The sequence below is a fragment of the Pelophylax lessonae genome (assembly GCF_965119305.1).
Source record: "Pelophylax lessonae genome assembly, chromosome: 4".
Classification (NCBI taxonomy): domain Eukaryota; kingdom Metazoa; phylum Chordata; class Amphibia; order Anura; family Ranidae; genus Pelophylax; species Pelophylax lessonae.
Genome location: NC_138771.1, coordinates 431,538,402 through 431,554,161, shown reverse-complemented (window position 1 = coordinate 431,554,161; position 15,760 = coordinate 431,538,402). Strand labels below are relative to the sequence as shown.

The following is a 15,760-nucleotide window of genomic DNA, read 5'->3' as shown; positions in this document are numbered from 1 at the left end:
TCGAGGCAGCAGCAGCGGCGAGGGTCTCCTCAGGTTCTATCCTTCTGTTCTTGCTATATCCATTGCCTGTGTCAGTTTATTGTCCCTGTGGGGGTCTCATTGTGCTTGTGTGTGGTGCGGTGGGCTGCGCTCGCCGCGCTTGTTAAAGGGGCAGTTAACCCTTTATTCTCCGGCATATCATATTGGGGCAATGGATTCTCAGGAGGGCAAATTTCCTGCCACCTTGGTGGAAAGCCAGGGGACCGCTGTTTCCCCCCCAGGGGGGGATTTGGCCACTATTGTGGCTGGCCTTGCTGCTCAGGTGCAGATGCTGGTGGCTGCTCAATCTACTAAAAGACCCAGAGTTTCTATTTCCTCTGATTCTGAGGGTGAAGGTGATGGGGCTGTTATGGCGGGGGTCTCCTTATCGGGGTCCCGCTCCTCCCTGGATCTAGTGGGGTCCGAGGTGGAGGCTGAAGTTGAAGGGGGGGATAATTCTCCCCCTGGCTCGCCTGAAGAGCTTGCAATCATGGATGAATTGATTGCTTCCATAAAACAAACGCTGCGTTTGCAGGATGAAGTGTGTCCCCCCGCTGCCTTGGCCGCTTATGGGACGCAGAGAAAACGCAGGACGCCGCAGGTTTTTCCCTGCAATGATGATTTTCAGCGCGCTGTTAAGGAACAATGGCGCAATTTACGCAAACCTTTTACTGTGCCAAGTAGGTTCAAGCTGCGTTATCCTTTTTCGCCTTCCACTGATGAACGGTGGTGTGTACCACCCCCGGTGGATCACGCAATTGCGGTTTTGAACAAATCCACTGCGATTCCTGCAGAGGATTCCCCGGTGTTCCGTGATGCCACGGATAGAAGAATGGAATCTCTTGCCCGTCATACTTATTCTGTTACGGGTTCTATGCTTAAGGCTCTGTTTGCCTCTCTCATGGCGGCCCAGGCTGTCGCAAGTTGGACGCAGATGCTTAGGCGCGTCCTAGTGGCCGATTCGGCCTCGCCGGCGACCCTGGATATGGTGGATCAGATCCACCAGGGTGTCATGTATCTGTGTGATGCGGACTTGGACTTAGTCCCGTTGGCTGCACGTGTGCACAGCGTGGCGGTGTTGTCTCGCCGCCTGGTTTGGTTGAAGTGTTGGTCGGTGGACCAATCTTCACGTAAGACCTTAACCAATCTGCCTTATGATGGGTCTCGCCTTTTTGGGGAGTCCTTGGATGTGTTGATTAAGGGGATCACCGGAGGTAAGAGCACTCTCTTGCCCCATTTCCCCAAGGCTAAGGGGGCTTCTGGGAAGAAGCATGCTAATTTTCGGCCCCCTCAGGGGTCCTTTCGTGCCTTTCGGTCGCACTACAAGGGCAAACCGTTCAAAGGACAAGGCTCTCAAAAGAACCCCTGGTCTGGTAAACAGAAGTCCGGTCAGTCCGGACCCGCTGCCCATAACAGTGCGGCCTGAAGGGGCGCCCTCACCCAGTTTTGGGGTGGGGGGACGCTTGCTCGGTTTTCTTCAACCCTGGTTGGCCCGCGTGCGGGACAGGTGGGTTCAGGAGATCGTTCGATCTGGTTACAAGATCGAGTTTCTCTCTCGGCCAGAGAGCAGATTTTTTCCCTCAAATCTACAACTGTCTCCAGAGCGTTTACGGGACCTGCACCTGGCGGTGCGAGACCTGAGGGCTCAGGGAGTGGTGGTTCCGGTGCCTCATCGGGACAGATTTCGGGGGTTTTATTCCAATCTGTTCACCGTGCCCAGGAAGGAGGGCAAGGTTCGTCCAATTCTGGACTTGAAGGCTCTAAACCGCTCTGTGCGGGTTCGCAAGTTCCGCATGGAATCCCTGCGGTCGGTGGTGGCTGCCCTGGTTCCAGGGGAATTCATGGCCTCCATCGATTTGAAGGATGCGTATCTTCACATTCCCATTTTCGAGGGTCACCAGAGGTACCTTCGATTCGCCATTGCGGAGGATCACTACCAGTTCGTGGCGTTACCTTTTGGTCTCGCCTCGGCTCCGCGGGTTTTCACCAAGGTGCTTGCACCGGTTCTGGCATTATTTAGAGCCCAGGGTATCTCTGTCCTGGGGTATCTGGACGACATTCTGGTTCGGTCTGCGACCAGCCAGGGTCTGGAGAAGGACCTGTCTGTCACGATGCAAACTCTGCAGGAGTTTGGTTGGACGATAAATTTTCCAAAGTCGACACTGAGTCCGTCGGTTCGTCTTCCCTACCTGGGAATGATCCTGGACTCGGTTCAGGCGAAGGTCTTCCTGCCGGGAGACAAACTCAGAACTCTTCAGGAGGAAGTCAGGTCCCTCAGGGATGTTCCACACTCGTCTCTGCGGACGTGCATGAGATGTCTGGGATTGATGGTCTCGACCTTCGAGGCGATTCCCTTCGCCCAGTTTCACACGCGGGGTCTCCAAGCGGAGATCCTGTCCAGGTGGGACGGGCGACCTCAATCTCTGGATCTTCAAATCTTGTTGGGCCATCGCACCAGAAGAGACCTTCTGTGGTGGCTCCAGTCCCCGATGGTGTCGGGGGGCAAGTCTTTTCGTCCTATCTCGTGGACGGTAATCACCACGGATGCCAGCCTGTCGGGCTGGGGTGGTGTTCTGGGCGTTCTGTCCGCCCAGGGAACTTGGTCGGAGGAGGAGTCCTCCCTTCCGATCAACATTCTGGAATTGCGTGCGGTAAATCTCTGTCTTCATCGTTGGACGGACCGGCTGCAGGGCTGCCCGGTTCGGGTGCAGACGGACAATGCCACGGCGGTGGCCTACATCAACCACCAAGGGGGCATCAGGAGTGCCCGAGCGGCTCGGGAAGTGGCCGACATTCTGTCCTGGGCCGAGACTCATGTCCCGGCGATAACGGCGGTTCACATTCCGGGGGTGGAGAACTGGCAGGCGGACTATCTGAGTCGCCAGACCCTAGATCAGGGGGAATGGTCTCTCCACCCGGCTGTCTTCCAGATGTTGTGCGCGAAGTGGGGTCTTCCAGATGTGGACCTGTTCGCGTCTCGTCTCAACAACAAGGTGAGAAGGTTCGTGGCAAGGGCGCGCGACCCTCGGGCAGACGCGTCGGACGCGTTAGTGGCCCCGTGGCATCAGTACAAGCTGATGTACGCGTTTCCACCGATTCAGTTGCTGTCCAGGTTCCTTCGCAGGTTACACTCGGAACGCAGCACGGTGATTCTTGTGGCGCCGGATTGGTCACACCGGTCCTGGTACGCAGACCTCGTGAATCTGGCGGTCGACGCCCCGTGGCGTCTGCCTCTTCGAGACGATCTCCTGTCTCAAGGGCCGATATACCATCCTGCTTTACAGTCACTGGCTTTGACGGCCTGGCTGTTGAGACCGAGGTCCTGAAGGAGAGGGGTCTCTCCCCTGAGGTCGTTCATACCTTGATCAACGCGAGGAAGTCTTCCTCGGGGAAGGTTTACTACCGTACTTGGAAGGCCTATTTTGCCTGGTGTGAGTCCAGGGGGTTTTCACCCCGCACGTACTCGGTTTCCCGAGTGTTGTCCTTCCTTCAAACAGGTGTCGATCAGCGTTTGGCGCTGGCTACGATAAAGGGTCAGGTGTCTGCGCTGGCCATTCTTTTTCAACGTCCCGTGGCTTCCAACTCCTTGGTTGGCACTTTTGTTCAGGGTGTGCAGCATCTGGTTCCTCCTAGGAGGGATCCTCTGCCCCCTTGGGACTTGAATCTCGTTCTATCTGTGTTACAACGTGCTCCTTTTGAACAGATCAGGGAGATCTCGTTGTCTAAGTTGTCCAAAAAGGTCGCCTTTTTGGTTGCGATGACTTCGGCTCGCAGAGTGTCGGAGCTGGCGGCTTTGTCCTGCAAGTCTCCGTATCTGGTTATTCACTTGGATAAGGTGGTCTTGCGACCTAATCCTTCTTTTCTTCCGAAGCGAGTTTCGGAATTCCATCTAAATGAGGATATTGTCTTGCCTTCGCTGTGCGCGAAGCCTAAACATCCGAAAGAGGTGAGACTACATTCTTTGGATGTTGTTCGGGCGATAAGGGTTTACCTTAAATCGACTGAGTCTTTTCGAAAGACGGATTCCTTGTTTGTTCTTCCTGAGGGTCCTCGGAAGGGCATGGCGGCGTCGGCCTCTACCATCGCCAAATGGATCAGGCAGACCATTGAACAGGCATATGCTTTGCAGGGGAAGGTTCCCCCTGTGCCTGTGAAGGCGCACTCTACTAGATCTCTGAGTACGTCTTGGGCCTGTCGTCATGGGCAGTGTTCCCTTTAGCCTGCGCGCATGCGCGGGCGCGCAGTGTGAATGAAGGTCCCGCGCAAGCACCTATTCAAACCGCGCAGCCGCAGACGTGGCGGCCGTGTAGCAGAGCGTGCGCCGCGAGAGCACGCCCATTGTGTGACAATAGCGAATGAAAATTCGCTATTGTCACACGGATCCTCCTCCTGGCCAATCAGGGAGCGGGTCCTCCCGCTTCCTGATTGGCCGAAAGGCCAACTTCATGCCATTGGCCGAGGAAGAGGCGCCGGGACTCGGGGAGTCAGGAGGACTGAGGAGAGGCAGGAAGCCGGGGAATGAACTGAAGAGAAGCTGCCGCCCGTGACCATGAGGTAAGTGCACGGGGGGGGGGGAACACTGGCATCTCTACATTGATTTGGGGACAATGCTGTGGGCACTCTGCATTAATTAAAAACTGAAAAAATGGCAGAACCATTACTAGACTCGGGACTGAAGAGTCTCTACATTGAAAGGGGGCACACTGGCATCTCTACATTGAAAGGGGGCACACTGGCATCTCTACATTGAAAGGTGGCACACTGGCATCTCTACATTGAAAGGGGGCACACTGGCATCTCTACATTGAAAGGGGGCACACTGGCATCTCTACATTGAAAGGGGGCACGCTGGCATCTCTACATTGAAAGGTGGCACGCTGGCATCTCTACATTGAAAGGGGGCACACTGGCATCTCTACATTGAAAGGTGGCACGCTGGCATCTCTACATTGAAAGGGGGCACACTGGCATCTCTACATTGAAAGGGGGCACACTGGCATCTCTACATTGAAAGGTGGCACACTGGCATCTCTACATTGAAAGGTGGCACACTGGCATCTCTACATTGAAAGGGGGCACACTGGCACCTCTACATTGAAAAGGGGCACGCTGGCATCTCTACATTGATTGGGGGCAATGCTGTAGTACTCTGCATTGATTGGGGGCAATGCTGTAGTACTCTGCATTGATTGGGGGCAATGCTATGGCACTCTGCATTGATTGGGGGCAATGCTGTGGGCACTCTGCATTGATTGGGGGCAATGCTGTGGGCACTCTGCATTGATTGGGGGCCACAGAAAAATGATCAAACGTTGACCGGTCCGCGGCGATAAAAAGGTTGGGGAGCACTGCGCTCAGAAATTTTTTTATTTGCTCAGCCCAGTAAAAAATTAGAGGGAACATTGGTCATGGGGCTTCTGTAGCCCAGGTGTGTAAGGCGGCGACCTGGTCGACCGTGCACACTTTCACAAAATTCTACAAGGTAGATGTTCAGGCATCGGCGGATGCTTCCTTTGGCCGCAAGGTTCTTAGTGCGGCAGTTCCCTAGGGTCCCTTGTTGGGACCTCTGGCTGTTGGGATAGGTTTTTATCCCCTGGTTCTTTGTTTTTTCCTGGGTTGTTGCTCCTGTTGAGCAATTTTTTTCCTGTTGCCCAGCTGGTTTCCTTCCTTTGGTAAGGTTCCTTTCTTTGATGCGGAAACTGCGTTGCCTTACGGCGCGGATGCGTTTCCCACCCCTCATGTTTGCACTGCTTTGGGACGTCCCCATTGTGACGAATATGAAGAGGCGGCGACTGTCGGAGGACGTAAGAGAAAACGGAATTTTTGTAAAATCTTACCTGTAAAATTCCTTTCTCTGAGTCCTCCGACAGTCGCCGCCCCCGCCCCTCTTTTGGGGTTTGGTTGTATACTCTACTGCTATTCCACTGAAACTGAGATATGGTTGCAGGAAGTAGGAGGGTATTGACTGAGGGGACCACCCCTTGAGAGTGGGATATGTTAAAAGCTTTAATGTTAACATATTCTGTTGCCTAGCTACTCCTTCGGAGCAAAGTCTAATACCCCATTGTGACGAATATGAAGAGGCGGCGACTGTCGGAGGACTCAGAGAAAGGAATTTTACAGGTAAGATTTTACAAAAATTCAGTTTTCTCTGCTATTTTAGTAACTCCCAGTTTCCTACAATGCAATGCTTGCCAGAATTGCATCACATGGGTGTTCACACCCATGCGATAAGATTTAGGTGTGGGGGAAAAAAAGAGTCCTACAACATTTTGGTGCCAATGTGGACCTTTTTTTCCCTGCATCAAAATCGCAATCGAACACCCATGCGATGTGATTCTGTCAAGTTCACTGCATTTTGCAATCTGTTTTGGAGTGTTGTTCATGGAATATTAAGCTCCCGCTCACATCGGGCAGATTTGACATGTCAAATTGCATGCCAAATCAGAGACCTATTGTTGGCAACGTCACTGTCCGAATAGGTGCAACCTTGACTTTGCGGCGCTGCACCGATTTCCAAAAGTAGATTCTGCACTTTCTGCGATTTCAGGGCGATTTCAATAGACATATGTGCATGAACCTGTACAGATGTCTGTCAAATCGCCCCCAGAACTCGCACTGACATGCGAGTTTGAAATTGTGCACGTTCAGCTGAATGATTTCAAACCCACCCTCAGTGTGAACCGGTGCCGGCAATAGGCTTCAATTTGACATACGATTCGACATGAAAAATCGCATGCTAAGTCAGCACAATGTCAATGGGGACTTCATGTTCCATGAATGATACCCCCCCCCGAAACAGATTGAAAAATGCAGTGCGCTTGCCAGAATCGCATCGCAGGGGTGTGCACACCTATGCAATGCTATTAGGTGTGGAGAAAAAAAAGGGTGCTAGAACATTTTGGTGCAAATGTGATGCAATTTGAGCCATACAAAATATATGGCTCAAATCGCATTGCCCAAACATCACATGTGATGTGCACAGGAATGCGGCGTATTTTTGGTGCAAATCACATGCGGTGTTCAGCATGCACCAGTGTGAACCCAGGCTATGTTCCATGAACGACACCTCGAAACAGAACCCAGGCTTAAAAAAAGCAATGGCATCAAAAACATCAAAAAACACCAGTTAGCAGCGTTTTTTGGCGTTTATCGGGGTTTATTGACGTTAGAGTGTTTTTACAGCTGAAAAATGCCACGCTAAAAGCCACTAGTTTATGTTTTTTTTTTTCCCAGCCAGAAAACACCCCTGCCAAAAACTGCTGATAACAGCCTATGTGTGCATGGACACATAGCATAACATGCTGGGCAGTTTACTGGCTGCAGAAAAAAACGCCTGACGCCGAAAACATCCAGTGTGCATGAGGCGGGCCTAATAGTTTTTATTTAAAAAGAAAAGCCTAAAACCAAACATTGAATTTAGGTTGGTTGGTTCCCTTGAAGTTACCTTTAAGAGGTCTGTTTTATAACCTCAGTTACAAAACTCACTTAGCCATGTGAGGAGGGAGTTGGAGGATGTGGTATCTTGTGAAACTAGATATATCACAATGTGACACAAATAACGGCAGAAAACTGTTCACTGCAAAAGGCAAAAAAATGTTCTCTGTAAAACCAAAATTTGTGAGCAGGAAGGTTTTTTTTTTTTTTTTTTTTTTATTGCAGAAAAGACAGGACTGAGTTGATTTGCTAATGAAAAAGTGTTTTTGCAAGACAATAGGGCGAAACAAAGTAAAAATCTAGTTTAATGTGTAAATGCTGTGCTCCTTCTCACCTTGTAAGCAAAGTTCTTGAGGATGTGCACAGCTTCCTCATTAATGACTAGGGAGATTAGGGCTAACCTCTGATTTTATGTGAAAAGTTGAGATTTGCATGCATTTTTAGTTGCCAATACCTCTGGAGTTACTATTCTTCTAGATACAGTATGTGTTTTAATCACTGCTTATTCATTTTATCGTCATGTGTTCTGCTTTATTTGCTCAGGTTTGTGACAAGTGTACTATTGTAAATGAACATTATAGGATGTAGTAAAAATATTAAAATCAAAGACAGTAGAGTATGCTGTATATTAAAAAACAAAAATGACAAAGATTCTGAAAAGGGAAAGAGACCAGGCCCAAGGAACGCCCCTTTAACTTTTTAGCAATGTTAATGCCTCCATATTTCTCTTTCAAACCTTATTTCTGTTCCTTAGCGTCGTCTCCATACAAGAAGAACTCTGTCAATGTTCTTTGTAAGTATATATGTGGTAGTATACACCCTTGCATGTGCACTCATCATGCTTTGTACAATGCATGTCAGTTTTTGAGGCATCAAGTACAGTAGCATGGACAGCCAAAAATGTTATGATTGCTGTTTTCTGTAATCTTCTGACATTTGTAACCATTTCTGCCTGTAATAAGACTAAACCAAAAGATACGTTAGCAAATAGAACATAATGCACTTTGTAGGTTGGTTAACTTTGTACAATTCAACACCAGTGGTATGCAGCTAACAGGACACTTTTTTATTTTAATGAAAGTTGGACATCTTATGTTGTCACAAAGGTTTGCCATAAATAAGCATATATATTTTGACAATATGCTGAATTGTGCCAGTGTTGGTATGTGTATGGTATGGGAATGATCAACAGATTTACTTTTGATTGGGCAAGTTATTTTTTTTCTATCCATTCTTTTATACCCTTGTGCCCCATTACTGCCTAATGGAGAATCACCTGTTGTGTGGTTCTCCATGTATATCAAACATTTTAATTGGTAATAACTTTGATGTAAGCATCATATTTAAATGGTAACAAGTTCTCCCCATATCTGCTGGCTCTCACTGGCCTTGCTTTGTTTGGGGTCTTCTCTGTAATGCTGGTGGGCGTCATTGGAATTCAGTTAATGAAACAGAATGTTAATGTAACAAAATAAGTTTAAATATTTTACAGTTTCCCAAAGAATTGTAAGATTTTATAGGAACACCCAAAAGGGATCACACCAGTAGAACCACATGAATGCTATGAAGCATGTAACAAAGATTAGTACATTTATAACTGCATGGTTTATCCATGCAGAAAAAGAAATGCAACATATCTAAAGTCATTTTTAGGTTTGCAAAGTCTTACAGTTTGTTTAACTGAGAAGACCATCACATGAAAACCACCAGTAGAAATGCCTGCCCCCAATTAGCATGGTGTAGATAAGGAAACAGTGGTCCCTCTGCAGAGGTCTCACACGCCTCCTGCTTAGTCTGAGGTATAGCTATGCAATCAGCAAAGTTCATGCTCCTTATTTTATGTTCTGGATGGCTTTTAATTGTGAACTTTGCATTACTGTCTGTCCTTGAAACAATTGAGTTCAAAGAGAAACAGTGAGTCCTTAATGAGAATAAAATTATTTTGCTTTGGGGCCCCCAGGGCGCAAATAGTGCCCCTGATATGAACACCTTTCAGTGTAGATAATTCTTCAGTCACACATTTTTCTGGAAAGACAGATTCCAGATTGTAACTGTATAGTTCGGACAGTTAAATCAGATATGTAACTATGCTGGATGCAGGGGGATCATCAGTATCAATGAGCGCAGTTCTGAATGAGTTTGTGAAGGACAAACCCTCTGCACTTGATTAGAGAATAGGAAGCCTTCACATATTTTTTTCTTTGCTTAAAAAATCCTTCAAAGGCCTTCATTGAGAGTTGTACCTCTCCCTATCGTCCTTTACATATAAGACTCCAGAGGTCTCTGGCATTCCAGTGCCATTAATTTTAAGTATGCTGGGAGTCTGCTTCTACCAATCCTGCAGATTTTCATTCCTTATAATACATTTGTTTTTAAACTAGTTGTTAACTATTTATACATGGAAAAATTGTCATAAGTAGTACCCATATGTAAATAATTTTTAATGAAAAAGCAATGTGATGGTCAACCTTACAGAGCTAGGGAAGTTGGATGTGATCGTGCTGCTTTCAACAATCGGTGCCACAAGCTTTAGGTTGCAGGAGAGAGTATAAATTAAAATCCTAGTATTTTTTAGTGTTTAGCCACAGACTAACATGAATGTACTTCAGTTTGCATGTGCATGTAAGGTACATTTACTTACCATATGTTTGTCTATTGCTTCGTGCATGAGCTGTACTTAAAAAAAGAAAGAAATAAAAACTACCATTTGTCATTTTATGTTCTGTTCTGCTGAGCTGCATAGACCACAGGGTTAAGATATTTTATCTGTAAAAAAAAAAAAAAAAATATTCACTAAACATTGCAGCAAATGCACCTGCCACTGTATCGGTGTATATCATATGTGGATGCACTGTATATCATACACAATGCTGACCACAAGCCAATGGGACATGGTCCAATATCTTGGTATTTCCAGCAATGCAGTGTTCGAAGGACAGTTTAATTAACCCAGGTTCTTGTGCCATGCGAACTTCATTCCGTCTTTAGGGAAAAGAGCTCAGCATAATAGAACAGGAACAGAGAGAATGGGTCTGTGTTACCTCTTTATTTAAATACAAAGTCACAGGTGCCCCACTCCTTAGTAACACATACCTTATGTCACACGTCGCAAAATGTTTTAACCATCAAGATTTAAGAAAGCCCCGTGTCAGTTCTGAATTGCTCCAGTTAGAGCTTACATAGGGCTGGGGTAAAATCTCCCCATTCCCATGTGATGGAGCTGGAAAAATCAACAAGCACCATCACTGTCAAATGGAATGAGTCGTGTACTTCTCTATACATGAAAGTACTGTGAACGTCTTTCACTTCATTAAAGCAAACCTTTTGCTTTGTCCTGCATGAGTAAGTAAAGCAGGGGTTTGCTTTAACGCTGTAGTGGTAATAGGAAAATGTTTATGTTGCTTTCTGACATAAAATGTTGTATTGTTTTAGCCTATGAAGATGCATCAGGACTCTCTAGAAGAGCTTCAGGAAAAACAAGATGATGAACATGAGCCTGTGTATGAAGAAGTAGGAAATTTTCACAGCCTACCACAGGCAGAACTAGACTGCATACTACCAACAGAACGACTCCATCTGCCTCCCCCACTGGACCGAACAAAAAAGCCTGTACTAAACCCTAATTCAGACCAGATAAAGACAGCTATATCTGCCCCAACTAAGTCCAGCTCGCCAGAGAAGTCTGACAGGGAGCATTGTAACAAGACTCAGTCTCTTGACCGAAACTTCTGTGTGGAAAATTTTAAGACTTTCCCAAGTGATAGCAATAAAACATTAATGTCAGACAGAGGTGGCGGTCCTAGTATCACAAAAACAAATTCACTCGAAAGGCAGGTGGAGCCAAACCGAACTCCGTTAGGTACTACAAGAACACAGGGTGGGAAAAGCACTCTTGATTTGAGCACATTACCACTGTTTTTTGAGCCAACAGCCCCCTCAGACTCATCAAAGGTTCCTGCGTGGAAGAAGACCCCTCCTTTTTCCATAAATATACAAGATAAGCTGGTACAGGAACTCAACACCATGCTTAGTAAGAAAAATGAAACTGGGTCAGGAGCAGGCCAGCAAGTGACGTGACTTAGTACATCCCCATCCCATGAATTATTTTCAGTCTTGATCTTCAGCTTGGCACTCTGTTGTTTATTGATTTAGATACAGAACAAACAATGATAACTGTAACCATGAGCTAACATGGCACTATGAAATCATTGGCTTTTTGCTTTGATTGATATGTATGTAATCTAAATATTCTTTGTACAAAGTTATTCATGGTCATCTTCGGACCAGTATCAAGATTTAGCACATTGCCTACTCAACATCCATTAATGTATAAAGTCTGTGATGTTTTAAAACTATTTAATTTCTGTGACTATTAAGTTATATATTTTATTAAGGATTTATGGTTATGCAATTCAAAATTTTTGTCCAAACCTTTTGTATTAAAAGCTTGTTTGAACTGTAAGAGGACATAAATTTGATGTTGAAGTACACAAAAATATAATTCATGGCTTACAATATTTATTAGCTCTCCAAATTCATACATCAATGTTTGACATTAAGAGGTCTATGTATCAGTGTTTTCACCAAGGCTTTACTAAAGTTTACCCAAGATTCACATCATTTTGCCCATCTTTCGCATAGGATTAAATTAGGAAATTGGGTAAATTTTGGGTGAAAGCATTGATAAATGGACCTCTAAGTAATTTTCACCAAAACTGTTGATGCAAGTGCTGGCTAAAGTAAGGTTGGTAGTCCACATGCAATGAATTATGTTTGTAAAAAACTGTTTTACTTCTGTTTAATTAAAACATTTAAAAATGCCAACCATTTGATTTGTAATTATCTTACAGTAGATGTTAAATGATTATCCTTGAAAACTAAAAACAGGAAAAAACAAGAAAAAATAAATTTGTCGGTGCAACACTGTTTTGTAATGGTCACCAGACGCTAATAATTCTGATAATTTCTAAATTTTTCATATTCATCTATTACTGTTATAATAAAAACTTCTCTCATTATGATGAGTTTATAAAAATGATGCACTTTGTTGAACTTTTAGGACTTTTTTAATATTATGTTTTATAGTATATGGCAAGTATACACAATCAAACATACAGAACAGCCCATCATGAATAGCCCTTTAGTAATTGATGCTTTAAAGAAAATGCCTCTAAATAGTTTTTTTCTCTGTATTTGCTGGAGTCGGTTATCCACTGATACTTATCTCAGACTTCTGTTTCTCCAGATGGTGAATAGGAATAGGGGGACACTAATCAGAGAGCCGGCAACGCTGCTGCAAATTCAGCCATCAATCTTATATTTTTGCTGGCCCTCCACAGGTAATGATGGTTTCATAGCATAAACAGGTAACTACTGGGAGCACAAGGGGAGAATAAGTTTTAAATAAAGTCTGCAGTATATACAGTTCAGTATAAAATTACAAAATTAAAAAAAGAGAAAAAAGGGAAATTTACAAACAGTAAGTTACCCTCTAACGTACAGTATCTCATATTCACAAGAAAGGTAAGAGCAATAGGCCCAATGTATAGTGCGTTATCATAATGTAGTAGGATTACAGACAATATTAATATGAATTGAAGGTAAATCAGAATGTACAACCAGCAACAAAAGGGGGGAGGGATGGGAAGGGGGGTAAGGGGGAGTAGAGAGCAAGGTCATAGGCAGCTTGAAAAACCCACATGACAAGAATCTCCTTACGTGCGTAATATGCCGTGTAGAACACAAAAACACAAAAAGTCGTGGGTACCTGGCAGTCACCACCCTTTCCACCAGGCCCAACAACCAAATGGTCGGATCCAATGGAAGGGAAAGATCACCTACATTGTTAACTGTATCCACCACTCCATTCCAATAACGTTGTAGAGCAGGGCATGCCTAAAAAAACATGAAAATAGGTACCTACTTTCGTGCCACAACAAGAGCAAGTATCTGAGGACTCAGGGTATATAAAGGAAAGTCGCTGGGGTGTGTAATAAACATGATGGAGGAATTTCAGTTGAAGAAACGGATCTCTAGAGGAAATCATAGTTTTTAGAAACTGGAGCACGCAGTCTTCCCAGTCATCATCCGTCAGTGAGGGAATATCAGCTCGCCATTTGTTATAAAGATCAGCCATTTTGGGTAGGGTTAAAGGAATCAATTGAAAATAAAGTGCTGATAGTGGTTTAGGGAGGTCTCCCCAGGACAACAGCTGTTCTAAAGGCTCAGAGGTCAGTATAACATTACGAGACAATTGTGTAGCTGCCGTATGTCGCAATTGAAGAAACCAGAAAAACATATGATTAGGTAATTGATAACGGTCTTGCAGCGTATTAAAGGACATAAGGGAACCCTGTGGCATAATATGCTTGAGTAGCGTAATTACGTGTCTGGTCCATAGGGAAGGATCTGAGATTGTGTGGAAATGGGAAAGATTGGGATTGCCCCACAGGGGAGTAAATGGGGAGTATGTGTCATCTGCCACATATTGAGCTCTAGCTTCTTTACAAACAAAAAGTGTTGTTTTTATCAGAATAGAAAGAACAGGGCTAGACTGGGGTCCTCAGAAAGGCAAATTACTGAGGGTTGCATAAGAGCCAAGCAACGCGGCTTCATGTGTGAACAGCAGCATTGTCTCTGGGTTGTGCAAACCACCAGCGGACCATCACAAGGATGGTTGCTCAGTAGTATAGCAAAAAAGTCAATGCAAGTTGCCTCCAGGTCACCCCAAAGTAGTACAGGACCCTTTTTCTAAGTCGGAGCGACTTGTGTCGCTCCTATTAGAACGGGTCCTGTACTATTCAATGGCGAGCGACCGACCGCGACTTGTCAGGCGACCAAGTTGCCTGACAAGTCGCGCTAGTGTGAATGGACCCTTAACCCTTCCCTATGTTACTAATAATATTTTATTTTCTGTGTATTCTCGGTGGGGACACAAAAAGTAATAACAACCTGATAGAAATTAAAATCCTTCCCTCCACCTATCCAAAACTAAATATATCATTTAGGCTAGAGTTTAGGCTTTAAATTAATTTTTAATATTTTGGTTAGTATTGACCCAAAAAAACATTTGCTGCAACTCAGCAGGGTGTGTTGGACCTCTGCTGAGAAACTTCTGCTTCCCCACAAAGAAAAAAAAGTCTTTCTCTACAGCATGCTGGCAGGGTACATGCTTTTATACCTATGCTGTGGATCCTTTCTAAAGAAAGTGAATTGTTAGATTTGAGCTCCTTTAGTTTTTCACCTGGAATGTATTTGATTAAGAGTCCTCCCACGTGGTCAGTGTGAACACCCCAATTTGCAGGGCACTCAGCGATATGTTCGCCTGCCGAGCACCTCACAATGCACTGTGTGCCACCCAGGCCCTTGCTCAATCATGGCTCACTGCTCATAGTCCCACCCCACACTATAAATGGTTTCTTCCCACCAGAACCTTTTGCAGTGTGTTGTTGGAGATAGATAGCAGGGCTTAGTTTGCTACTAGCAAGTTAGTCTGTTATTGTGTCTCAAAGTGTAGAGTGTTAGTGTAGTGTTAGTATAGTGTGAGTATAGTGTCAGTATAGTGTGAGTGTAGTGTGTCAGTATAGTGTTTAAGTATAGTGTAGTGTGTCAGTATAGTGTGAGTATAGTGTAGTGTATCAGTACAGTGTGAGTATAGTGTGGTGCAGTATAGTATAGTAGTATAGTGTAGTGTGTTAGTGTAGTGCAGTGTTTAACACAGCATTACATGACATTTAGTGCTGTATACAGTGCTGTACAGTATACCTTTTTATGCAATGTAATAAGCCCTAGCTGGCAGTAGGTAGAGCGTAAAAATAAAAAAAAATGATTCACCTCGAAGTCCCATCCGATCCTGTGCCATCGTCAACACAGACACGACAGGGCAGACAGGGACAAATTAAGGTAACTCACGAGGGATGAACCTGCAAATTTCCTGGCACTAGCCTATGGAACAAAAAGTAGACATTATATAAACATTATCCCAATTGGAGCTGTACATCATGGATATTGATAGAGAATAACTTTAGGGTTAGGAAGACAACCTTTATTAGGGGAGGACGAAATGATAAAAGAAAGAAAGTAAAAAGAGAAAAAAAAAAAAACCCAGAAGTGTTGTTATTCGAGCAATATATCCAACCTGACCATATATCCTTAAACTTGTCTTGTTGGTCTTTGACCATATGAACCCATCATTCAGCCTCCATAATCGTATCAACTTCCCGTTTCCAATCTAGCAGGGTTGGTCACTTTGATTGTTTCCAAAATCTGGGTATTAGGGATTTGGCCACGTTCAGTAAATGAGGAA

At 45.0% G+C, this 15,760-nt stretch overlaps 1 protein-coding gene across 3 annotated transcripts in view; it reads left to right on the top strand.

Annotated features, from left to right (window-relative positions):
• The window catches only part of ARAP3 (ArfGAP with RhoGAP domain, ankyrin repeat and PH domain 3), a 345,521-nt gene extending 333,477 nt beyond the window's left edge, over positions 1-12,044 (top strand). For 2 of the 3 annotated variants that reach the window (XM_082254616.1, XM_082254615.1), the window contains exons 33-34: positions 8,210-8,248; positions 10,888-12,044. In XM_082254616.1, coding sequence (XP_082110742.1) covers positions 8,210-8,248; positions 10,888-11,532 — 684 coding nt within the window. In that variant the 3' untranslated portion in view covers positions 11,533-12,044. The remainder of the gene's footprint in view (positions 1-8,209; positions 8,249-10,887) is intronic. The other variant, XM_082254617.1, reaches the window with a different exon arrangement.
• Positions 12,045-15,760: the final 3,716 nt, after the last annotated feature.